Here is a 26,564-nt window from a genome sequence, read left to right on the forward strand (position 1 = left end):
CATAGAAGACAACGCAGTCTGTGGGTGCGCCATTCTGTACGTCGTCTTTCTGCTGGTTGGTTGGTTGGTTTGGGGAAGGAGGCCAGACAGCGTGGTCATCGGTCACATCGGATTAGGGAAGGATTGGGAAGGAAGTCGGCCGTGCCTTTTCAGAGGAACCATCCCGGCATTTACCTGGAGCGATTTAGGGAAATCACGGTAAACCTAAATCAGGATGGCCGGACGCGGGATTGAACCGTCGTCCTCCCGAATGCGAGTCCAGTGTCTAACCACTGCGCCACCCCGCTCGGTCGTCTTTCTGCTGTAAGCGTGTGCTGTTCACAACGTGCAAGTGTGCTGTAGACAACATGGTTTATTCCTTAGAACAGAGGATTTTTCTGGTGTTGGAATTCCACCGCCTAGAACACAGTGTTGTTGCAACAAGACGAAGTTTTCAACGGAGGTTTAATGTAACCAAAGGACCGAAAAGCGATACAATAAAGGATCTGTTTGAAAAATTTCAACGGACTGGGAACGTGACGGATGAACGTGCTGGAAAGGTAGGGCGATCGCGTACGGCAACCACAGAGGGCAACGCACAGCTAGTGCAGCAGGTGATCCAACAGCGGCCTCGGGTTTACGTTCGCCGTGTTGCAGCTGCGGTCCAAATGACGCCAACGTCCACGTATCGTCCCATGCGCCAGAGTTTACACCTCTGTCCATACAAAATTCAAACACGGCAACCCCTCAGCGCCGCTACCATTGCTGCACGAGAGACATTCGCTAACGATATAGTGCACAGGATTGATGACGGCGATATGCATGTGGGCAGCATTTGGTTTACTGACGAAGCTTATTTTTACCTGGACGGCTTCGTCAATAAACAGAACTGGCGCATATGGGGAACCGAAAAGCCCCATGTTGCAGTCCCATCGTCCCTGCATCCTCAAAAAGTACTGGTCTGGGCCGCCATTTCTTCCAAAGGAATCATTGGCCCATTTTTCAGATCCGAAACGATTACTGCATCACGCTATCTGGACATTCTTCGTGAATTTGTGGCGGTACAAACTGCCTTAGACGACACTGCGAACACCTCGTGGTTTATGCAAGATGGTGGCCGGCCACATCGCACGGCCGACGTCTTTAATTTCCTGAACGAATATTTCGATGATCGTGTGATTGCTTTGGGCTATCCGAAACATACAGGAGGCGGCGTGGATTGGCCTCCCTATTCGCCAGACATGAACCCCTGTGACTTCTTTCTGTGGGGACACTTGAAAGACCAGGTGTACCGGCAGAATCCAGAAACAATTGAACAGCTGAAGCAGTACATCTCATCTGCATGTGAAGCCATTCCGCCAGACACGTTGTCAAAGGATTCGGGTAATTTCATTCAGAGACTACGCCATATTATTGCTACGCATGGTGGATATGTGGAAAATATCGTACTATAGAGTTTCCCAGACCGCAGCGCCATCTGTTGCTGAAAATTGTAACTACTGTAATTTCGAAAGTTTGTCTGCCTGAAAATGTACTGTTGTCCCAAGCATATTGCAACAAACGGTGTATTTCTATCGCTGCTCGTTTAGTTTTTATTGCCGTTTCAAATATACCGGTCATTTTTGAAACACCCTGTATCTCTGTATTTGAATACGAATGGCTATACCAGTTTCTTTGGCGCTTCAGTGTAAAACTGAATGAAATGTCCAGCACTCCATAGTAGCCGTTTTTATTGAACTCTGTTAAATCAACTTCAATAAAAACAGCTACTGCAAACTATTAGACTTTTGATTGAGTTTTATATTTTAATAGTTGTAGCGCCAGTATATACACGGTGGTCCATTAATCGTGACCGGGCCAAATATCTCACGAAATAAGCGTCAAACGAAAAAACTACAAAAAACGAAACTTGTCTAGCTTGAAGGGGGAAACCAGATTGCGCTATGGTTGGCCCGCTAGATGGCGCTGCCACAGATCAAACGGATATCAACTGGGTTTTTTAAAAATGGGAACCCCAATTTTTATTATATATTCGCGTAGTACGTAAAGAAATATGAATGTTTTAGTTGGACCACTTTTTTCACTTTGTGATGGATGGCGCTGTAATAGTCACAAACATATGGCTCACAATTTCAGACGAACAGTTGGTAACAGGTAGGTTTTTGAAATTGAAATACAGAACGTAGGTACGTTTGAACATTTTATTTCGGTTGTTCCAATGTGATTCATGTACCTTTGTGAACTGTGAAACGCACGCTGTTACAGAGTGATTACCTGTAAATACCACATTAATGCAATAAATGCTCAAAATGGTGTCCGTCAACCTCAATGCATTTGGCAATACGTATAACGACATTCCTCTCAACAGCGAGTAGTTTGCCTTCATTAATGTTCGCACATGCATTGACAATGCGCTGACGCGGGTTGTCAGGCGTTGTCGGTGGATCCTTCAACTTTCCCCACAGAAAGAAATCCGGGGACGTCAGATCCGGTGAACGTGCGGGTCGTGGTATGGCTCTTCGACGACCCTCACATAATGCCGCACCATACATTAACCCGCCAAGGTCGCTGATGTTCCACTTGTCGCAGCCATCGTGGATTTTTCGTTGCCCAGTAGTGCATATTACGCCGGCTTACGTTACCGCTTTTGGTGAATGACGCTTCGTCGCTAAATAGAACCTGTGCAAAAAATCTGTCATCGTCCGTAATTTCTCTTGTGCCCAGTGGCAGAACTGTACACGACGTTCAAAGTCGTCGCCATGCAATTCCTGGTGCATAGAAATACGGTACGAGTGCAATCGATGTTGATGTAGCACTCTCAACACCGACGTTTGAGATTCTAGATTCTCGCGCAATTTATCTGCTACTGATGTGCGGATTAGCACCGACAGCAGCTATAACACCTACTTGGGCATCATTATTTGTTGCAGGTCGTGGTTGGCGTTTCACATGTGGCTGAACACTTCCTGTTTCCTTAACCTGCTTCCTTAAATAACGTAACTATCTGGCGAACGGTCCGGACACTTGGATGATGTCGTCGACGATACCGAGCAGCTTACATAGCACACGCCCGTTGGGCATTTTGAACACAATACCCATACATCAACACGATATCGACCTTTTCCGCAATTGGTAAACGGTCCATTTTTAATGTATCACGAAGTAAATACCGTCCGCACTGGCGGAATGTTACGTGATACCACGTACTTATACGTGTGCGACTATTACAGCGCCATCTATCACAAAGCGAAAAAAGTGGTCCAACTAAAACATTCATATTTCTTTACGTACTACACGAATATGTAATAAAAATGGGGTTCCTATTTTAAAAAAAGGCGATATCCGTTTGAGCTATGGCAGAGCCATCTAGCGGGCAACCATAGCGCCATCTGTTTTCCCCCTTCAAGCTAGAAGAGTTACGTTCTTTGTAGTTTTTTCGTTTGATGCTTATTTCGTGGGATATTTGGCCCGGTCACTATCAATGGACCACCCTGTATACACCCGATATAGTGTATGAATTGGTCAATCAGTTATGTGTAACTACCTCAGCTGTGACTGCACTAGTTTTAATATTATCTGTAAAGTATACCTGTTTTACGGCAGTACAAAAATACCTGGCTCGCGGAATAAAGATGCTGATGTAACTTCAGCTGCTTAATATACCAACACATCCCTGTTGTAGCTTCATTTATTTGCTGTCTTTTTATTTTTAATAGGGGCAAGTACTTGCTGGATAGGAGAACAATGATAGCGGGTGTTGCAGGTGATTCAGGTTGACCCACGCACGGGCAGGCTGCTGCGGCGGGTGGAGATCCCGGCGCAGAACGTGACGTCAGTGGTGTGGGGCGGCGCTAGCCTCGACGAGCTGTTCGTCACGACTGCCTCCTTCGGCCTGGACCGCCCCGAAGAGCACCCCATGGCCGGCTGCACCTTCCGCGTCACCGGACTCGGCGCCCGGGGACTCCCGGCGCAGACCGTCGTCCTCTGAGCGCGTCTTCACTCAGTGTTACAGGGATTGGCGGCAATAAATGAAAACCTCGGTGCAGGCCTGATGATACGCTATAAGATCAAACTATTTTTATTCTATTGTTACCTGTGTCCAATTAAACAAATTCTTTTTAAAAAAAATTGCCGAAATTGACTTATTAACCTCAAAAAGTCTTCTAGCTGACAAGATTCATCCAGCAGGTGGCAAAGCAGCGCGTTTCCTAGATTTGGAAATCTTTTTTAAAATTTCAGTTTCTTGGTTTTCGGTTCGAGGACACACAGCCATCTCACTAGTGGAAAAACGATGCGACACTGTGGTTGAAGCAACTTTCGTGTCAGTTATGACCTTACGAATGTAAAGGCAATACGACACTAATTTCCCGAGCAGAGAAAATCTCCGACCAGCTTGGGAATCAAACCCGGGCCCCTTCGGTTAGCATCCAGCCGCTCTGACCCCACAGTTACACAGGAGTACGATCCGTAGAACCGCAACACTCACATAAAACATCTCTTCACAGTGGACAGGTTCCCTCTTCTCCGCGTTGACCGCGCACCGCGACATTGTTCAAGCTCACTGCGACTCTAGGGAGCATGTCTAGATTCTCTGCGATCCCTTCCTTTCTCGCATGTGCATGCAGATGCACTTCACACATGAGCAGTCTACTCAGTAGCGGACTGCTGTTGTACTCGCTTTTCCATAGCCAAGTATAGCAACTAGCCAATAGCAACTGGGGAACCATTATCGTGCGTATTGCAAGTCCTTTCTAGTTGACACCACTTCGGTGACTTGCGAGTCAATGATGATGAAAATGATGATGGAGGAAGCACAACATCCAGTCATCTCGAGGCAGAGAAATTCCCTGACCCCACCGGGAATCGAACCCGGAACCCGTCCGCGGGAAGCGAGAACGCTACCACGCGACCATGAGCTGCGGAAGAAGAATAACGAGAACTAAAATGAGAAGAGGGCAGGTATGTATGAAAGAAGATGTTCAGTACATTGAGACTGGACTGTACCGACCAACAGTTCGAAAGGACCTGGCACATCGACGCTTGTTTCTGGTTTTCGGCTGCTAGCGGGAGTCATTCTCGTTATACCAAATTAGCCAAATATATTATACCTTTCATTTTGGTAGTGTGTCAGTTTATTGAATGGAGTAACAATCTTTGTGCGGTAGCATTTCTTCTCTCCATGAGTTTGATTCCATACTACGCTCTGTTATTTTCTATTCTTTTACCGAGAAGAATCATGTAATACCATTACCTTTAGTTCTGGACCTCTACGGAGGTGTAATTTGATTTAGCGTTATTGGTGTCATTGCTTACTGTTCAAAAATGGCTCTGAGCACTATGGGACTTAACTTTTGAGGTCATCAGTCGCCTGGAACTTAGAACTACTTAAACCTAACTAAACTAAGGACATCACACACATCCATGCCCGTGGCAGGATTCGAACCTGCGACCGTAGCGGTCGCGCTGTTCCAGACTGTAGCGCCTAGAACCGCTCGGCCACTCCGGCCGGCTTGCTTACTGTACAAGTCACTTAATTTCATTACCAAATGTCTCCCTTCACACATGGTGCAGCTTAATCAGAATCTCTATGCGTCTCTATTAATTCCAATTATTTCGTTTAATATTTAAGGAATTTATTCTAGTATACCACGAGCGATCATGCAGACGGTCATTAATTAATTTCAAAAACCTCCCATAAAAGTTGGCGCGCATTGCACTGAGGACAGCCAATACTTCATTTACAGGAACTAGAATTTTCTCTACTTTCGTTTTATTTGAATTAGTGAATGCCTTCAGAAGTAATTTCAGTTTAAAAATCCAAAGATAATTAAAACCTTAATTAAATACTTTACAAATGCATTCTGAAAGATATACCTCCCAATTTTATGCGAAAAATCTTAAAGCTCTTTAAATAAAGCAAACGTTATTAACATTCTACATCTTTATTCTTCACGTCTACATATTATGACCAATGTCCACTGCAAAACTGAATGCTTCCCTGTGGTGTTGCGGGCGGTCTCATGACACAGTAAGGAAAGAAAGTAAGCGGAAGAAAGACGAATGGGCAGTCATTATAGCGAAGATTATGGCCGCAAATGCGGAAATCCAGTGATTTAACCGATTCTAGCAAAGGACAAGGATGGATCGACAAGGTCACAAACGAAGTGGTTCTGGAAAGAGCAGGTGAGAAGAGAAGCTTCTGGAGTTTCGTGAAAGATGTGGGATGTAACACCTATACAGAAATGAAGAGAAAAGCTGAAAGACGCACAGAATGGAGACAAGCTGCCATTGTAGCTGTTGCAAACCAATCCTTGGATTGACCACTACAGAAGAAGAAGAAAAGCAAAGGACACATTGCTACGGCCCTGCGGCTGAAAACAAGAACCTCTGAAACGGGGAATCTGGTCGTCTGTTCGCGTACTACTGTCATGAGCATCTACAGGAAGTGACTGAAGCATGATCAAATAACGAGTAAGCCATATGGTGTTGGACGGCCACGTCTCATGTAAAACATAGAGGTTTGAGGATCCTCCATTGTGTAATCCGGGACAGGCAGCCATCTGTGGTAGATCTGATGAGAGAGTACAATTCTGGTGCAGGCGCAAGTGTTTCGGAGCACACCGTTCAAAGTCCATTCTTGAACATGGGGCTCCACAGCACACGACTCCTACGTGTTTCTGTATTGAGCCAACGACATCATCAGCTACGATTGCAGTGGGCACAAGATCACTGAGCTTGAACTGTGAATGAATAGAAACGTATCGACTGGTCGAAAGAATCGCATTTCATGCTACACCAGGTCGATAGTTTTGTTCTTAGACGCCGTCATGCAGGCGAATAGCTGCCCGAAACGTGCACTGCGCCACAGATGCGGGTCGGTGAGAGCAGAATTGTTTTCCTGGGTGCACTTTGTTGGATTTCCACGGGATCTGGGTTACTAGACGAAGGCGCCATGACAGCAGTGAACTACGTTAACATTATTGCGGACTACCTGCATTCCTTCATGTTCGAAATCTTCCCTGATGGTGATGGTATCTTCCAACAGGATGACTGTCCATGTCGTATTGCCAGAATCGTGTTACAGTGGTTTTGAAGACCATGACAGTGAACTCACATTGATGTCTAGGCCAGCAAATGCCCCTGGTCTGGACCCATTGGAATACATATCGGGCGTCAGGTGCATACCCACAAACCACCATCTTGTAATTTGCCGGAACTGTGTGACCTGTGAGTAGACATTTGGTCTCATAATGCCTCCAGAGACCTATCAAGGACTTGTAGAAGCTATGCAAATAACTTTTTTTTTAGTTATACCAGGTGAGTAACTAAAATGGCTCTGAGCACTATGTGACTTAACATCTGTGGTCATCAGTCCCCTAGACCTTAGAACTACTTAAACCTAACTAACCTAAGGACATCAGACACATCCACGCCCGAGGCAGGATTCGAACCTGCGACCGTAGCGGTCATGCGGTTCCAGACTGAAGTGCCTAGAACCGCACAGCCACACTGGCCGGCGGTGAGTAACTGTCCTGTTTATATCTTACTAGTAGATGAAGAGTGCCACTGTCAACTGACACCCAAACACTTGGAGCGCAAACCATAGGGATTCAAGCAAAGCAAAGGCAATCGTTCAGTGCACCGCCAGTAACTGCGTAAATACATACTGGGAGAAATTTTGCGCAAGTACACTGGAGAGTGTTAATGCTGAGAACATCAGTGAAGTGTATTATGGTATCAAAAGGGGCCAGTGAGCCTACACCGAAGAAGACTGTCCCACTAAACCCTCTGTCGCGTCCAATCGCCTGATAGGCACAGCTGACATGTTTTTGTTCCCCTCACCCCAATTAGGTGGCGTGGGATTTCCCCTCCATCAGTACCTTCCTATCTTCAAATGCTGTTTACAGCCCCCTCCATTACTTTTCTCGCGACTTTCGTGGAAAGCAGATGTGAAGTTAGTGGCTTCTCAAGCTCACTGCACCCGATTACATCTCACTGAAAGAGGTGTGTATTTTTGGTTATTCTTCATCAGCGTTTTTATTTTGCTGACTTGATGGATGAGTAACCCGAATTTTGTGAAAAATTTCAGGCACATTGCACGTGAATACACAAATAACCTCGTGTTCCCTTTTTTACACTTCAGATTCTCCACAGATATAACTCGGAATTATTACAATTTGTCTAACTCACGTCATCTCTAAGGAATACAGGAACTGCTGACGTGACACGATGTTGACACTGACACTGGCTCACAAGACGAGGTGAAAGAACGTGAAGACGATTCTGTAATGGAGCAAGATGGTGAGGATACAGCTGCAGATGAAGGCAACAAAAAAGGGAACTTTTATTTGTGAAGAGATAAGAAGGCCATGTGGGTAAAAAAGCCCTCTGGTAAAACGCATCGCATGGGACCTCAAAACATCATCACTCACCTTCCAGGAGTCATGAGAAATGCTAAAAACGCTAAAAATTTAGTGAAATGTTGGAATAATTTATTCACTGACAACATCCTTGAGACAATGGTCAATGACACAAATCAATACATTCAGACTACGAAGGATCGTTTCTCCAGAGACAGGGACGTCTGTTCCACAGATTTAATTGAACTAAGATCTTTTATCGGCTTTTTGTACCTAGCAGGTGAATATAGAGAGAATTATTAAAGTCTGGAGGAACTCTACGGGACGTAGAGCGACAGCATTGAAAAATTCAGTCTCGTGATGAATGTCAAACGGTTTTTAAGAGTCTGATATGTTGCCTTCGTTTTGACAACCAAGAGTCCAGGGGAAAAATTTGATTGGCTAGTTCTTATTCTTCAAGTTTTCGAAAAGATCATGGAAAATGATCAAAAGAGATGATGTTCTGGGGATAATGTCACAGTAGATGAAATTCTTCCAGGTTTTCGTGCCAGATGTGTTTTTCGGCAGTACGTACCCACAAAACCAAATAAAGATGGAATAAAATATTTTGCTCTTATTGATGCTAAAATGATATACATAGTCAACATGGTGGTCTATGAGGGCTATTCGGAAAGTAAGGAACGATCGGTCGTGAAATGGAAACCACAGTGAAAATTCAATGACGTTTTGCACAGGTGTGTTGGGCAGTGTCTCTAGTTTGCCCGGCGATCGCGTTACGTCGTTCTTTTTAGTTCTGAGCACACAGGGAACACATCAAGATACCTAGAACAATAGTGTCTCCCTCCAAGCTCGAGGGCCTGGCGAGAAATTTCGCCTGAAGCTATGCGGCCAACATCACATAACTGTCATTTCATCTTCAAGACAGTTCTCAGGCGCATTCTGCAAAGATCAGTCTCCTTGCACCTGAACCCAGGAGTCCCAGAATTGCCCCTGACGGAGGGTTGAGGGACAGTCATCACAGATTGTAATCACCAATTGCAACGATGGGTGGAACACTACTTCAGCCTTGACTCACATCCAACCGAAATCAGCCCAAAAGCAAGAGGAGAAATTTCTCAGTTGTCAACTTGCCACGAGCTGCATGCTGTGTCTACTAAGGAGGAGCTTCAGAGAGATGATGTGTGGCTTAAATGTGGAAAATGCTCCGGTAGGGGCGACATGCACCCAGAACTTGTCAGACACCGTTCCTCCTATTGCTGTACGACGTTTCACTGAAAAGTTGAAGTAGGGGGAACTGAGGTACTGTGCCGCTTGGTATGTGCAAAGGCAACATCGTCGCTCTATACATAGATCGCAATGATTGTAATTGCTACCCCAGAATACGTGATACCACGTACTTATACGTTTGTGGCTATTACAGCGCCATCTACCACAAAGCGAAAAAAGTGGTCCAACTAAAACATTCATATTTCTTTACGTACTACACGAGTATGTAATAAAAAATGGGGGTTCCTATTTAAAAAACCGCAGTTGATATCCGTTTGATCTATGGCAGAGCCATCTAGCGGGCCAACCATAGCGCCATCTGGTTTGCCCCTTCAAGCTAGACAAGTTTCGTTCTTTGTAGTTTTTCGTTTGATGCGTATTTCGTGAGATATTTGGCACGGTCACGATCAATGGACCACCCTGTATACAGGTGCAGATACATCCTATCGAGCAACGAACAGAGGAAGTAGCATATGCCTGATGTTAGCATAGCACGTCGCTCGTGAGTCGTGCAGTCTAAGACAGGTAGAAATTTAGCTGGTAGGCCGCTCCCTGATGACACACTGCCATTGGCCAGTGCCAGCTGACGTCACCAGGAAGAAAGCGGTGCCGCGAACTTCAGTTTCCTGTTGAACTGAAAAGGCGACTGTAAAAACTGCCCCGCACTGATTTGGATCAATTGGCAGGGTGTGCAGAACGTCAACGTACGTAGATGGGAAGGCGTAGCTCTCAGCCGCGTTCGAGGATATCGAGCTTGAAAATTTTAGGGGAGTATATTTACTTTTCATGGATATAGGTATTTGATCAATCCACTGCCGAGCGATCAAGCACTTAATTTTATAAGTGCAAGGTTTATGGATCGAATCTCGCTGTCGATACACTTTTTTTCATTCCGACGTAATTCTAACGACAGGTTTATTATGACTGTGCAAATTATCAGTAGCTAATGAATCATTTATTATTTTCATAATCTTTGCCGTGAAAAATCCGATTTTTCTCCAAAATTTTGGGAGTAGTTCCCATTATAACTGTATTCCTGCAGGTACGTTCCAGTCCAACGTAAGCCCGTTTTCCCGCTGTCCGTTCAAGTACGTTTCGACCCACCACGAGCCTTGTTTCCTGGTGCACGCTTAGGTACGGTACCTAAAATGAACCCATTTTCTCGATATTGGTACTTCGTCAGCTAGAGAAAGCGAACTTGATGGAGAAGCTGAATCGCTTTACAATAGTGTTTCAAAAGTGTGATCGAAAAGTCACTCGTGCGTATGAACATCTCTTTTTCCAAACCAATCTCGTCGCTTTAAACCCTTTCTGCAGTAAAAACACAAGAAAACATGGAAACTGATGAAGAAATACTTTGCAGTGCAACTGAAATACTAATGGAGAAACAACTTGTTGGACAAGACGAACTAATAACCCATCAAGAAATCGCCGAAGGAGGTTATGTTTGAAGAAACCGAAGAAGTCGCTTCACCTTTGTCGGCCGATTTCGAAACCAGAAGAGAAGCAAGCAAAAAAGCCAGCGGCTATTTTCTACTGAATTACAAAATTATGGTTTAGCGAGAGAGCATTCAGGATGGAGTTGGCCACTCCTCATAATAAATTAATCGTTGGATACTGATAGTCTGCACAGTCGTATTTGTCGTTACAATTACATGGGAATGAAAAAAAAAATACAGACATCGAGATTCCATGCAGGAACCTCAAGCATATGAAACGAAGCGCTTCGCCCTCGGCTGTGGACTCACTGAATACAAGCGATCATTCAAAGTGTATTCCACGCCAAAAATTTTCAAACGCGATTTTCTCGGGAACTGTTGAGACTTGCGTCTTTCTGTTTACGCATCTTGAAGTCCTAGTGGTGCCCTACACAGCCTGTCATTATGAATCAAATCGGTGAGAGGAAGATTGTACGGACTCCTTGCAAGGTGTCACCGCGATTTGTTCCTCGGGGTATTTTTCATACTGATTGTAAACAAACACACATTTAAGCCTGGAACATTTCAAAACTACTATCATTATTAGGCAAACTGTATAATAACAGGGTTAAAAATAGACTGAGGTTGCTCAGAGTTACAGAACGCCTCTCATTGTTGCGTATCCTTATTGTTTATAACAATGGACAGATCAATGTGAATACCACATTGGCGAATCCAGAAACTGCAAATCCCATGGAATACTTGGCTGAGACAACCCACCGTGATCTCACAAGTTGGGATTGAAAGATGTAAAATAATAATAAAACACTACAGCACTGTCGAGCAGCAGATACTTCCCCTCAGACAGTAATGTGTGCAGTTCCATTTCCTTAATGTCACTGTAGTATTACCCAGATCAGTTTCAACATTGTGCCCCATCACCTAGTATGGTGTCAGTCCAAGTTTGTCCACAAGACATATGCATATTTGTAGAAGATTCAAAGAAGCCTTTGGGATATAGTTGGATGTAGATGACCCACAAGTGTTGAAATTCCAATACATTTCAAAATCTCAGAAAAGCTTCACTTTTTTTGTACTCTAAATACAGAAATATCCCTACATTCCCCTCATATGCAACCTCATAAAAAACCAAATATATCAAACGAGGTGTTGTCATTGTCAGGCACTGGCCTGGCATTCTGGAAGCCAGGCTTCAAGTCTGCGTCCGTCCATCCAGATTGGGGCTTTCCCTAAATCACTGAAAGTGCCGAACAGGACCGCTTCTTTGAAAGGGACGTGGTCAATGTACCACCATATCCTCTCCCAAAGCGAGCTTGAAATCCATTTCTATTGACTTCTTGTAACAATGTCAGCAATAAACGTGAAACAAGGGCAAAGGAAGTAGTAGTATTAAGAGGGGTGATGGTGGGTGTTATTTGATTAGTAAAAGAACGTAAATAAATGTAACATATTGTGTATACATAGGAAAAGAGATCCACTGCTGTGGAACTACACCACTGATGACAAATTTCTGGAAACAGTGTCCGCCCTAAAATATATAGGAGTAACTACCCGGAGCGACCTGAAGTCAAATAGTAGGAAAAGCAGATGCCAGACTGAGATTCAGAGGAAGAATATTAAGGAAATGAAACTCATTCACATGAGGCGCTTGTTCGACCGATTCTTGAGTGTTGTTTGTCAGTATGGGACCGTTACCAGACAGGTCTGATGGAAGGCATAGAGAAGATCCAACGAAAAGCGGTACGCTTCGTCACGGGATCGTTTAGTCGGCACGGGAGCATTACAGAGGTGCTCAACAGGTTACAGTGGCAGACACTGTACGGGAGACGTCGTGCGTCACGGCAAGGTTTACTATTGAAATTTCGGGGGAGTGCTTTCTGGGAAGAGTTGGACACTTTACTTCCTTCCTCATACATCTCACGAAATGACCATGAGAAAATTAGAGTTAACACAGAGGCTTATCGACAATCATTCTTCCTCTGTGCCATCACGAATGAAACAGGGAATGGAGTTCACTCACAAGGGGAGGCCGCCAATTGTGAAATTCAGATTCGATTCATACTGCGCATAATAAAAGCTCATGGCCAGAGGTGTAATGTGGCAAAGCACCAAGATGCACTTCTCAGCCGTTGTCGAGAAAATCGACAGTTAAAAGAAACCGTTGCGGTGAAATACTCTCTACGATTAGTAATTTTCTACAGCGTGGTGGTGCAGCGGTCAGCGCTGGGGTTCGTAATCCGAAGGTCGACGGATCGAATCTCGCTCCATGTAACTTTTTTTTTTAGTATTTGTTTTTTGTAATTCATATATATATATATATATATATATATATATATATATATATATATATATATATATAATTCCCGGCGATCAGTTGCAACAATTATGCATATAATAAGTTGTTGAAAGTCGTTTGTCGTGGAAAAACTGGCGACTTCGAACATCATTATGTTTTCCGCAAACAAAGTTGTATTTCACAAATGTTATTGTCTTCATGATGTTAACCACGTATAGTTAACGGAAGACGTAGAAACGAATACGTATAGCGTAAGTCAAACTTTCGAATTAGAATAGAGACCCCACGAACACAAACTTGCTGTGCCAGGTATGAAATATAAACTCCGTTACTCGCTCGTTAAACTTGAAGGAAAGATGTTGAATGGGCCGAAGCGAGCCGCCCCATAACAGCGTAGTTGCCTGCTAACTTCGAAAGAAGGTAGAGGCGGTCCCTAGCGCAACTTATAACATCGTCGAAAATCAGTGCGGACGGGACAGCTTTGGTACACCCCGTTAAACAAACGGAAAAATGGAGGCGGTACAATTGGAGAGCGATCCGCCTTCACCAAAATGCATAAGCAATTCATTAATAGTATATATATATATATATATATATATATATATATATATATATATATTAATTGCAAAAAACTAATAATAAAAAAATATTGCATGGCGCGAGATTCGATCCGTCGATCTTGGGATTACGAACCCCAGCGCTTACCGCTGCGCTATGACGCTGTAGAAAATCATTAATCGTAGAGAGTATTTCACCGCAACGGTTTCTTTTAACTGTCGATTTTCTCGACAACGGCTGAGAAGTGCATCTTGGTGCTTTACCACATTACACCTCTGGCCATGAGCTTTTATTATGCGCAGTATGAATCGAATCTGAATTTCACAATTGGCGGCCTCCCCTTGTCAGTGGTACTAAAGTATGCTCCGCCACGCACCGCTGGGTGGCTTGTGGGGTACTGATGTAGATGTAGAAAGAGAATACTGACTGAAGAGTCCGCTGAAGGTAGCGCAGGAAAACTACCCAAGTGCAAAACGAATATGAAAGTTTTGTAAAAAAAAAAAAAGCCGGCCGAAGTGGCCGTGCGGTTCTAGGCGGTGCAGTCTGGAACCGCGAGACCGCTACGGTCACAGGTTCGAATCCTGCCTCGGGCATGGATGTGTGTGATGTCCTTAGGTTAGTTAGGTTTAACTAGTTCTAAGTTCTAGGGGACTAATGACCTCAGAAGTTGAGTCCCATAGTGCTCAGAGCCATTTGAATCATTTTTTTTTGTAAAAAATATAAACAAAGTTCTCCGATGGTTGGGATGCAATAATTGAAAACAAGTCACTTCTCGAATGTTGAATGAACAATAACTATGAAGGCTGAAAGCCTGAAAATTTAGGAGTAAGTTAGAATTTCCAGGAGCATACATCCATACTCCAAGAGTGCTACACACAAAGCCCAGAAGAGATACACAAAAATTTAAGCTCGGTTTATTGCTGATGAAAAACAAAGACAAATACAGGGTGTGGCACGTAAAACCGGCCGTTAAAGTCAACCCATGGACGTAAAATGAAATGTAATGTATTGAATATGATTACTCACCTTCACAGTAGGTGCTGAAAGTGTACTCGCCCACTTCAGCGCACATGTGAGCACGCTTGAGGAGATTCGTACATACCCTAGCCAGTTCTTGTATTGTGATGCTGTTGATGGCATCCTGGGTCCTGCCGGCCGCTGTGACCGAGCGGTTCTAGGCGCTTTAGTCCGGAACCGCGTTGCTGCTACGGTCGTAGGTTCTAATCCTGTCTCGGGCATGGATGTGTGTGATGTCCTTACGTTAGTTAGGTTTAAGTAGTTCTAAGTCTAGTGGACTGATGGCCTCAGATGTTAAGTCCCATAGTGCTTAGAGCCATTTGAACCATTTGAACCTGGATCCTGTTCTTCAGTTATTCAATTGCGTGTGGATTTGGTTCGTATACTATTCCATTTCACAGTCCCCAAAAGTGGACACGTCTGTTGACTGAGGAGGCCCCAGGCCTTTGCTGATTGTCCTCTCTGGTGCAAACATCTCACGCACACGGGACAACGATGCAGCTGATGTGCGGAATGTTGAATCGTCCTGCTGACAGTAACATAACTGACGTTCCTCTTCTGTAAAACTTGAATAAAACTCCTCCATGATTCAAAAATGCACGTTACAGTTCACTGTCGTGTCAAACAATACAGACCCCACAACGCGTCTGGCGGAAATGGCACACCAGACAGCAATAATGCAAGGGTACCTGGGGGATCGCGTTTGGATTTTTTGTCAACCAGCACTGGTTGTTTTGGGAATTTATGAACCCAGACAGGAGGAACCACGCCTCGTCACTCAACATGTGCCTCAGTGGGTCTAAGACACCACCGGCAACATTTCTCTACAGCCATGAACAGAAATGCACTCTGTACTGCAGGTCAGGCTCCTTCAGTTCCTGCACAACACCTATCCGGTACGGTTTTAACTTCAGTCTCTTTCAAACACGTGTGCAACTTCTCTCACTCGCATCAACCTGTTGCCTCAATCTCTTCATTGACTTACGAGGACATCTTGTCATTATCTCCTGCACCTACCTCTTTAATCCAGGTGTTAATTCAGGTGTGGTCTGTTCCTAGGAGCATTTTGAACCGATCCTGTACGCCACCACTTTTGAATCAATTCCCGTACGTTGCTTTTTACTGGAACAGAGCGTCCTGGAAATTTCTGCTGAAACAAGTTACGAAACTAGTCATTCCCTCTGATGTGCCGACACTGCGCGGAACTTCGTTGTATAAGACAGCTGCAGCCGCAGCCAGTGAAACTTGCCGAAACTAGTTGATAAAAAGACCTCGTTGGGTGAAGCCAGGTTAATGTGTTTTACATTATTATCGGCGCGCGCACTGGAGCATTATCGTTGCGTACGACGGGCCGGTTTTACGCGCCGCACCCTGTATTACAGTCAAATGGCTGGCCGTAGCTCGAAAGCCGCATAGCTGGCAGCTCCTGGAGGCGTAGGTCGACGTTTACGGCGATTTCAGTGTGAGATTCTAATTGTCGGAATGCTTTCGCAATCGCCACATGGCCCCGATAACTTACTCGCAGTGAACATTCCGAGCGTACCCCGGGTGCTGGTCGAAACACTGCCTGAACACCAGGATGGTGCAGCTATTACTTCCTATGGAGGAGGAAAGGTCCGCAGGGCTTGGTTTGCCGCTTAGCGGCCGGACGATGAGCGACCGTCGCTTGTCTGTCGTTTGAAGAGCTGTTCCCTGTGAGGTCTGTGACCGCATAATCTGTCTGTGACGTTGGTTGCTGGCAGAGAAGATGCAAGGCCTCGACACAGCACTGATGACTGCAGAAATAAAGAAAAAATAAAATGGTAGACTGGCAACAATAGAAGAGACTTTCCTCAAAAAGAAAAAGTTGTTACCGTAGAATGTAAATATATATGTTGGGAAGTCCTTTATGAAGGAAATGCTCTAGATTAGATGGGTAGATCGAATAACTGGTGGTTCTTATGGTTCAAATGGCTCTGAGCACTATCGGACTTAAGATCTGAGGTCACCAGTCCCCTAGAACTTAGAACTACTTACACCCAATTAACCTAAGGACATCACACACATCCATGCCCGAGGCAAGATTCTAACCTGCGACCTTAGTAGTCCCGCGGTTCCGGACTGAAGCGCCTAGAACCGCTCAGCCATAATTGGTGGATGAAGTACCGAATCGAATCAGTGAGAAAAGTAATTTATGGCACAAACAAGAGCACAAGAGCAGGGTTGATAGAATACCTCCTGAGACATCAACAAACTTTTAATTTGGGTATGGAATGGGGACGTGGGGCAGGGGTGGCTTGGGGAGTCTGCAGAAGGAGAAAGCGTCTTCACTACAGTAAGGAAGTTCACATGGATGCAGGTGTCAGTAGTTACCGCAGAAATGATAAAAGCAGCGTGATGGGCTGCACAGAAGAAATTTTCGTACAAGAGAAACTCCAATAAAGAAGCGTCCTGTTGCAGCCTTCTATTGTTCGCCGTTCCCGAGTTGCTTCATTTCAGATTTGTGGTGGTCTTTATGACACATACAGTACAAGTTTAGGCACATCTGTTAATGACCTAGGTTTAAGTGTTCAGACGAAATCGCCGATGATACCAGTGCCGCCAAGTCATTTAGATAGAGACGTACCAGTCATCTGTACTTCATCTCTTATTTGTTAGGACTTTAGACTTGTATCCTTTTTCCGGTAGGACAGACGTTATGTTAGAAGCATATGAATCACTGGACTGTAATCACAATTCAGACATGTCATTTGTTTGTCGACGCGTTTTCTCTAGAAGCGGAGACGAGGCTTTTTACGACTGCAAATAAAATGCTGAAGTACGTACGTATGAAGGTGAAACGAACTGCGCAGTGAGTCGTGGTCACATGAAGGCAACAACCTGCCTCTCCCAGCAGATGTTTTCCCCATAAAAGTATTTCCGGCACGGCAGAACGCTGTGACTGGTTTTTGCCGTCATGAGTCACTCCCTGGCCACTAGCTGAGCTCACTGCAGTCACCGTGGTGAGCATTTCTTTGTCTAGTCCTGTAATGAACTTCAGATGTGCAAATTCTTACCAGATGGCCTATACGAACCGCTTTGTTAATCGCAAGCAAACATTACTCAATATTCGAAACCTGCAGAGCGTAGATAAATGGTGCAGCAACCGGCAGTTGACCCTGAATGTACTGCGCGTAAATAGAAGAACAAATCCGCTACTGTACAATTACATTATTGATCAAGAATTGCTGGAAAATGTAACTACCGCAGAATATAACATTCAGAGCGAAATTAAGTAGAATGAGCATCTAAAACAAATAATAGGTAACTCGGATGCCAGAATGAGAAGACAGATTGTTACTTGGCGTAAAAGAGACACTTCAGGTTGCAGACAGGCACAAGTATAAGACACTTAATAGAAGTTTTCTGCCACAACCTTCATTAGTAAAAGAGAGACACACACCATTCACACACACAGGCAAGCATACCTCATGGCGGTCGCGTGTGCCTGATTATCGGTTTCCATTGAAACCCAAATTGGACGGCACCTCCAGGAACATCCAGCTCACGGCGTCAGCAATCAGTTTTCAGAGCTATGTACACTACCGGCCATTAAAATTGCTACACCAAGAAGAAATGCAGATGATAAACGGGTATTCATTGGACAAATATATTATACTAGAACTGACATATGATTACATTTTCACCCAATTTGGGTGCATACATCCTGAGAAATCACTACCCGGAAAAACCACCTCTGGCCGTAATAACGGCCTTGATACGCCTGGGCATTGAGTCAAACAGAGCTTGGATAGCGTGTACAGGTATAGCTGCCCATGCAGCTTCAACACGATACCACAGTTCATCAAGAGTAGTGACTGGCGTATTGTGACGAGCCAGTTACTCGGCCACCATTGACCAGACGTTTTCAATTGGTGAGAGATTTGGAGAATGTGCTGGCCAGGGAAGCAGTCGAACATTTTCTGTATCCAGAAAACCCCGTACAGGACCTGCAACGTTCGGTCGTGCATTATCCTGCTGAAATGTAGGGTTTTGCAGAGATCGAATGAAGGCTAGAGCCACGGATCGTAACACATCTGAAATGTAACGTCCACTGTTCAAAGTGCCGTCAATGCGAACAAGAGGTGACCGAGACGTGTAACCGATGGCTCCTCATACCATCACGTCGGGTGATACGCCAGTTCTGGCGATGACGAATACACGCTTCCAATGTGCGTTCACCGCGATGTTGCAAAACACGGATGCGACCATCATCACGCTGTAAACATAACTTGGATTCATCCGAAAAAATGAAGCTTTGCCATTCGTGCACCCAGGTTCGTCGTTGAGTACACCATCGAGGCGCTCCTGTCTGTGATGCAGCTTCTAGGGTAGCCGCAGCCATGGTCTCCGAGCTGATAGTCCGTGCTGCTGCAAACGTCGTCGAACTGTTCGTGCAGATGGTTGTTGTCTTGCAAACGTCCCCATCTGTTGACTCAGGGATCGAGACGTGGCTGCACGATCCTTTTCAGCCATGCGGATAAGATGCCTGTCATCTCGACTACTAGTGATACAAGGCCGTTGGGATCCAGCACGGCGTTCCGTATTACCCTCCTGAACCCACTGATTCCATATTCTACTAACAGTCATTGGATCTCGACCAATTCGAGCAGCAGTGCCGCGATACGATAAACCGCAATCGCGATAGGCTACACTCCGACCTTTATTAAAGTCGGAAACGTGACGGTACGCATTTCTCCTCCTTACACGAGGCATCACAACAACGTTTCACCAGGCAACGCCGGTCAACTGCTGTTCGTGTATGAGAAATCGGTTGGAAACTTTCCTCACGTCAGCACGTTGTAGGTGTCGCCACCGGCGCCAACCTTGTGTGAATGCTCTGAAAAGCTAATCATTTGCATATCACAGCATCTTCTCCCTGTCGGTTAAATTTCGCGTCTGTAGCACGTCATCTTCGTGGTATAGCAATTTTAATGGCCAGTTGTGTACATTATTGATAACGAATTGCTGGAAAAAGTAACTAGCGCAGAATATAACATCGAGAGCGAAATTAAGAAGAATGAGCATCTAAAACAAATAATAGGTTAATCAGATGCCAGAATGAGAAGACAGATTGCTGTTTACCGTAAAAGAGACACTTCAGGTTGCAGAAAGACGCAAGTATGAGACACTTATGTAAAGCTTTCGTCCACAGACTTCATTAGTAAAAGAGAGACACACACCATTCACGCACACACAGGGAAGCATGGATCATGGCGGTCGCGTGTGCCTGATTATCGGTTTCCATTGGAACCCAAATTGGACAGCACCTCCTGGAACATCCGGCTCACGGCGTCAGCAATCAGATTTTCAGAGCTATGTAAATGTCTTGAAGGCTGAAATCTGGACCTTCATGCGGGCAATACGACCAGTCTTTCGAGGCCTAGCCAACACCCAGTTCACTGCCTGATTATCGGTTTCCAACTCGAATTATTTATATTCGCGACAAAACTTAAATTTCTCGAATACAAATAAGACAGCAAGAGCCTCTAACTCATATAGGGACTGAGTATTTCTGTTCCGACTCCAACAGACACAGTGTAGCATAAGCAAGTGGCCAGCGCTCACCCTCCTCCTCCTGGAGTAACACAGCAGCATTTCCACTGTTCCTGACATCAGTTTGCATCACAAAGTCTTTATTAAAGTCCGGTTCTTCCAAAACGAGAGCATTAGATACATCTCTCTTCAGGGAATCGAACGCTACCTGTTTTAAATGAGTCCAGCAAAACTTTGAGCTTTTTTGTGGAACTGATTAAGGGGTGTGGCAACCTGAACGAATTTAACAATGAACATGCGGAATAAGTTTATCAACGTCCTTCTTGTCCCTAGGTGGTTTCATATCATAAATAGCCTTAGTTCGACTCTTATCTATCGCTACCCCTGTGCCCGACATGATGCGCCCAGGGAAGGATATTTCACTGTGAACCGACTATAGATGGCTTAAGGGTTACGTCAGCTTCCCTCAAACGGTGTAAAACCTGACTCAGGTGCCACGGATGTTCATCAAAAGTCTTGCAGAACACCACATCATTAAGATAGTTGTAGACGCACCGAAACTTTAAATTCCACAAGACAGAATCAATAACTGCGAAAGAAGCACAGTTCCCATAGTCAGCCCAAAGGGAACGCGACTGTATTCGTGAAGATTGTAATCAATACAGAAAGCGGTAGTAGCTTTAGACTCTTCCGCCAACGGGATTTGATAGTAAGTGTGGTTCATATCAACTTGACTTGGATTAATTCCTTTGGCCCCTATGGGGCATAGGGCATCCAGGAGAACTCACCATCCGTCTCTGTCTTTGGCCATTTGCCTCAATTCTGCCCAGGTCTTGCCAACTCTTCCCCTCCCACTCTCCTCTTCCACGTGCCCCTAGGTCTTCCTCTCTTCCTTGTTCCCTGGGGATTCCATTCCAATGTTTTTTTCTCGATGGCTCCATCTGATTTTCTCAAGATGTGCCCCAACCAACCCCACTTTCTCTCTCCTACCTGGTCTTCTGTAGGTGTCTGGTTTGTTATTCGCGAGAGCTCCTCATTGCATATTTTTTCTGGCCACCAGATATTCATGATGCGTCGAAGACATCTATTTATGAAGCTTTGTAACTGGGATGTTATCTTTATATCCATTTTCCAGCTTTCACTGGGCTACAGAAGGACAGCACATTTGTATTAAAAATACGGATTTTTGTTCTGTACGTGATATTTCTATTTTTCCATATTGGATACAATTGTATGAAGGCAGCATTTGCCTTTTTAATGCGGTTTTTCACGTCATCTCCAGCTCCACCATCTTCTGTCATTATACTACCCAGGTACAGGAATGAGTTGACAGTCTCCACCCGCTGCTCCCCTATTAACAGTGGCACCTCCATGTTCCCTGAATTTACTTTCATTTCCTTTGTTTCGCCTGTATTTATCTTGAGGCCAGCAGCCTCTGCTTCTTCTTTCAGCAAGTTTAATTTAGCTTGCATATCAGTCAGCCTTTGAGCTACTAAAACTATAGCGTCTGCAAAATCCAAGTCCTCCAAACGTTCATGGATCCCCTACTGGATTCCTCGTCTCTTGCCTGCTGTGACTCTTCTCATAACTGAGTCTAAAACAAGTAGAAAAAGTGTTGGTGATAAAATATCAACAACGCTTAAAAAAGCTCCCGAAAACTAAGAGAAACAATTATATAAATCTAAGACTGGAAAGATTCCAGCATCACTTTCTAATTCAAGCAGAATTGTCTATTAGCAGGTTGTATCCTGGCCCACCTGCCTTAGGCACCAGGAAAATGGATGACGCGTAGGAAGAGACCGAGTGTCTAATGCCTCCTCCTTCAAAATCCGATCCGCAAACCTACGTAACTCCATTATCCTCGACGATAATCGATGCGGAGCTTGTCTTAACAGGTGCACGATCGGTATTGAATCTTATTAGTAAACCACAACTTATAGGAGAGTACGTCAGAAAATCTCTCAAGGAGACGTAGCACATGTTCAGACTTAGTTTAGCTTGAATGAGTCGAGTTAAACGTACTGACATCATTATTGACGGCACAAAGTCATTCGTAAATGCTATGCTGACAAAAGGGAACCCTTACCGCCTTCTTAAATTAAAAAAAAAGTAATGTTTACCAGAATAGATTAACATATATCCAGTCTTAGTTAAAAAATCACACCAGAATGTTACCTAAGTAGTCACCCTCTGAAAACCAGAAATTGGAGAGGCCACGAAAACTTATCAGTCTTAACCTTCAAGCGACACTGCCCAACTATTGATAGTACACTACCATTGGCCGTAGAACACTTCCTCTGTGGATGGGTTATTAGGCCAAACGCTCTCACACTACGATGCCGAAAATAGTACTTGCTGTCCAAAAAAAAAAAAAAATACCGACTTGCCAGAATCGACCAGTGGACATACCTGTTCAGAAGATATCGAACTACCAGAATCGACTAGTGCACGTATCTCTTCAGAATTTGGACTGGGTTGACGCCATCGAGAACAGGCGACCACCTTTTCGGTGGTCGCACGCTTTCAACGCTCTAGCACCTGTCTCCTTCCAAGGCTAACTCACGTTTTTGGTCCTCAAACCTAATGTTTTCAACTGCTGACATCGTCTCATACAGATCAGCGAACAAAGTCAGTTTATTGCGTAACATGAAACTGGAGCGATCCCTTGGACGCATTCCCTCAATGAACATGCGTACCATCTCAGCTTCCGATAATTTCACCGATAGCACAATACAAACTTCACGAATACTCTCCACATAAGTACTGAGCCCCTTTTGCGCTCCCAGCACTAGGGAAGCTTACTCATTTATCAGTTCTTGAGTTATACGGACGCGCAACTTATCATGAACAATTTTGCTACGGAAATCTTATTGAAATGCCACGCTCAACAGCTTCAGCCACTAATTTATTTCAGAGTCCTACAGTCACTGAATGCAGTATATGGAAAACATAATTATATGAAAACTGTGAAACGGTCAAGTGCTTCTCTAAATTGACAATTTTATTAATTGGTTTTATTTTATTATTTATGATTCAGCGCAAAGCGTCTAAATGTATGCCACGTAACTACACACGTAGAATATTACAAACAGAATTTCTATCTCAGGGATTTATCACACATGAAAAGAATGAGAAATTAATTATCGTTGGCAATGATGTGGCGCAGAAGAATAGCGAACTTCTGCATAACCCGCTGAAGTGTAGGAACATGGATGCTGTCGACCCTCAAAGGGCTCCTTCAAGGCAGCAAACACTCTCTTGCTTCGATGGTGTCAAGCTCCGTCTTGCATGAACCACATCTTGTCGAAATCAGGACCACTTTGGATAATAGGGATGAAATCATCTTCCAAAACCTACAAGTACTGTTCGGTAGTCACAGTGCCATCAAGGAATATTGCAACAATTATTCCGTGACTGGACATTGCACACCACACAGTCACCTGTTGAGAGTGGCGAGATTTATCGATCGCGAAATGCAGATTCACAGTCCCTTAGATGCGCCAGTTTTGCTTATTGGCGAACCTATCCAAATGAAAGTGGGCTTCATGGCTAAACCAAACCAGACAATTCCCATAACGCCCCGTGGCCAACCGTACAGTTTGAACGTCCTAACGCAAATCGTTCAGAAGTTATGGCGATATTATTTCATATAGTTCAATAATTCACACCCTGTAACTGTGGAACATCACCTTCCATCTCCCCTTGCCAATTCGTTGTCTATTGGAGTGTACACTGAATCTGCGAACAGCAGACGACCGCCATATTTACCAAATTCAAATCCAAGATACAATGGTATAAATGATTACAACAAGCCTGGAAGGGCAACACCTGCCACTGTGAATTACCCACTTGCTCTAAAATTTCAGCACTCTGTGGGCTTTCAAATAAAATTAAATGGTGACGGTGAGGTGGCTCTCAACTACGTACCCTCCGACTCAGTCTTGCAATATTGTTTTGGCTGGTTTCGTTGTCTAGGGGCTGGGATACGTAGTTGGCCCATTACAAGCCAAGTACTGCTGTGTCTACAGTATACAATATGAATACACACATGAATCGAATGGTCGAAGGTTCTTATCAGTCGGCAATTGCGAATTATGAATGTAACATATAAATTTGTAAATGAAAGATTGCAGTTAAATAAAATCTGCAGGTACTATTTTAACGACTTTAAATGATGAGTACAGTAGTCGAAATACTTTTGAGAAAGAGGTATATTTCTACAAAACACTTATTGGTGTCGATGGTCCAGCAATTAAATAAAATATAAGTTGAATAACAGGGAAACAATAGATCCCTAGTGCACGTAATTAGTTATGAACAACAACATAGCTCGCGAGATATTCACTTCTAAACGCACACTACATCTTCAGTGTAGAAGCCACGGAAATCTCACAAGTGCACTAGTCGGCATTTCTATCTGTTGCGACTAAGTGCAAACCGTTCCACATTCTCCAAGTATCTGCCGCGACCGTATGTCTCGGACAGCCCGTCCTGTGCGACCCTCCCTCATGTAGCACTCTTCAGAACTCCCCTGTGTCCTCTTTGGAAAACGATCTTCTTATCCCCCATTCACGAGGGCTGTGATTGGCTAGAGCGTTTCCACCATTTCTTCAAGCCAATGCACACTCACAAACATAATAAAACACTTTTAAAATACTGGATTTACATTTAAATAACTTGAAATTAAATAAATATCCCTACGGCTGGACCATAAACACCCTCTTACACACATTATTAAATACATAAACAAATTATATAGACATATATCAAAGGAATAGCAAGAAAAAGTAGGCCAGTAGCCTAACGTCTCTGTGCTTTCTAAAACACAGTAAATATTTGACCAATTTCTTCATGAATAGTATATATCGGATATAAACAAAGACATAGACGAATAAATTTATTTATTTATTTATTTTATTTATTTTTTTACCGTTTCTTCCTGTAATTGTGGAGTACTTATGGCCTCACGTGATATATAGTAATTGCCCACTTTGACCTCCAATAACTCATGTACTATTCAAGTCTGTAATTTATACGAATTTAGGTTTACACTAATGGCTTTCTAAAAACATGTCGATCGACAAAATCGGATGAACCGTTTAGATTTTGGAAATTCGTTGCCGGGTGTTAGCTGTATAATTTACAGTCAGGTACTAAACTTTAAACTAATAAAGATATTGAAAATCTGATTACACCAACAGAATTGTCGTGCAAATAATAGTAATGAACATGTTACTTTTTGAGGTATCATGATTCATCTGGCTACAATTAATTTCTTTATGAACTGTGAAATGTCTGCCATTAAGGTTTCATAAAGTCTGCCATCTTTGACACTCCCTGCACATCTCCTACATCGACGCAGCGTCACCATGGAATTTCCAGCCATGCGGCCGACAGACTCCGGCTAATGTTCGGCACCCCCTGGCCGCCGACGAGCCGCGGCTCGCCCGCCGAGAGGCCCCAGCGCTGCCACACCAACTCCAAACTTAGAATATTTCCAGGGCACCACAACTCGCCCGTTACCTCACAACTGTCTCTGGCATCACACGACAGCATGGTACAAGCAGTGCAAGCGGTACCCGCCTCCCCGATGGTGTTTACAGAAATGTTAACCAGCCACTCCAAGAGACCACACGTCATGGACTGTGCGGCTGGTCCCGGCGGAGGTTCGAGTCCTCCCTCGGGCATGGGTGTGTGTTTGTCCTTAGGATAATTTAGATTAAGTAGTGTGTAACCTTAGGGACTGATGACCTTAGCAGTTAAGTCCCATAAGATAAAAAAAAGAGACCACACAACCGATGGATAAGTTCAAACAGTACCTTCAGTCATGGTCTCCTGATTCTGATGTTCATGTACCAAATGCGCCTTCTCCAAATACGTTACTCCCAGTACCGTATGGGGTGCAGACTCCATTCTGAAACAGTAACAAAACACCCAGTACCCAAAACTTACACAGGTCCGAGCGTATGCATGTTCCTGCCACGACAAAATTTGCAGCAGTTAAGTCGTTTCGTGGCATTCGATCATGGGACGTTGGGCCACCAACTTGATCCTCATAAGACACAAAGACACTTTTGGTTTGGTGAGATCGCTCCAATGCAGCATAGCTTGCACTGTAGATGAATTTAAAATCTA

At 44.2% G+C, this 26,564-nt stretch overlaps 1 protein-coding gene across 1 annotated transcript in view; it reads left to right on the plus strand.

Annotated features, from left to right (window-relative positions):
• Window positions 1–3,967, plus strand: part of LOC124607470 (regucalcin-like) — a 64,564-nt gene extending 60,597 nt beyond the window's left edge. The window contains exon 5 of the mRNA XM_047139865.1: window positions 3,743–3,967. Within this exon, the coding sequence (XP_046995821.1) occupies window positions 3,743–3,967 (225 nt within the window). The remainder of the gene's footprint in view (window positions 1–3,742) is intronic.
• The last annotated feature ends 22,597 nt before the right edge of the window (window positions 3,968–26,564 follow it).

Source organism: Schistocerca americana, chromosome 1, assembly GCF_021461395.2.
Source record: "Schistocerca americana isolate TAMUIC-IGC-003095 chromosome 1, iqSchAmer2.1, whole genome shotgun sequence".
Classification (NCBI taxonomy): Eukaryota; Metazoa; Arthropoda; class Insecta; order Orthoptera; family Acrididae; genus Schistocerca; species Schistocerca americana.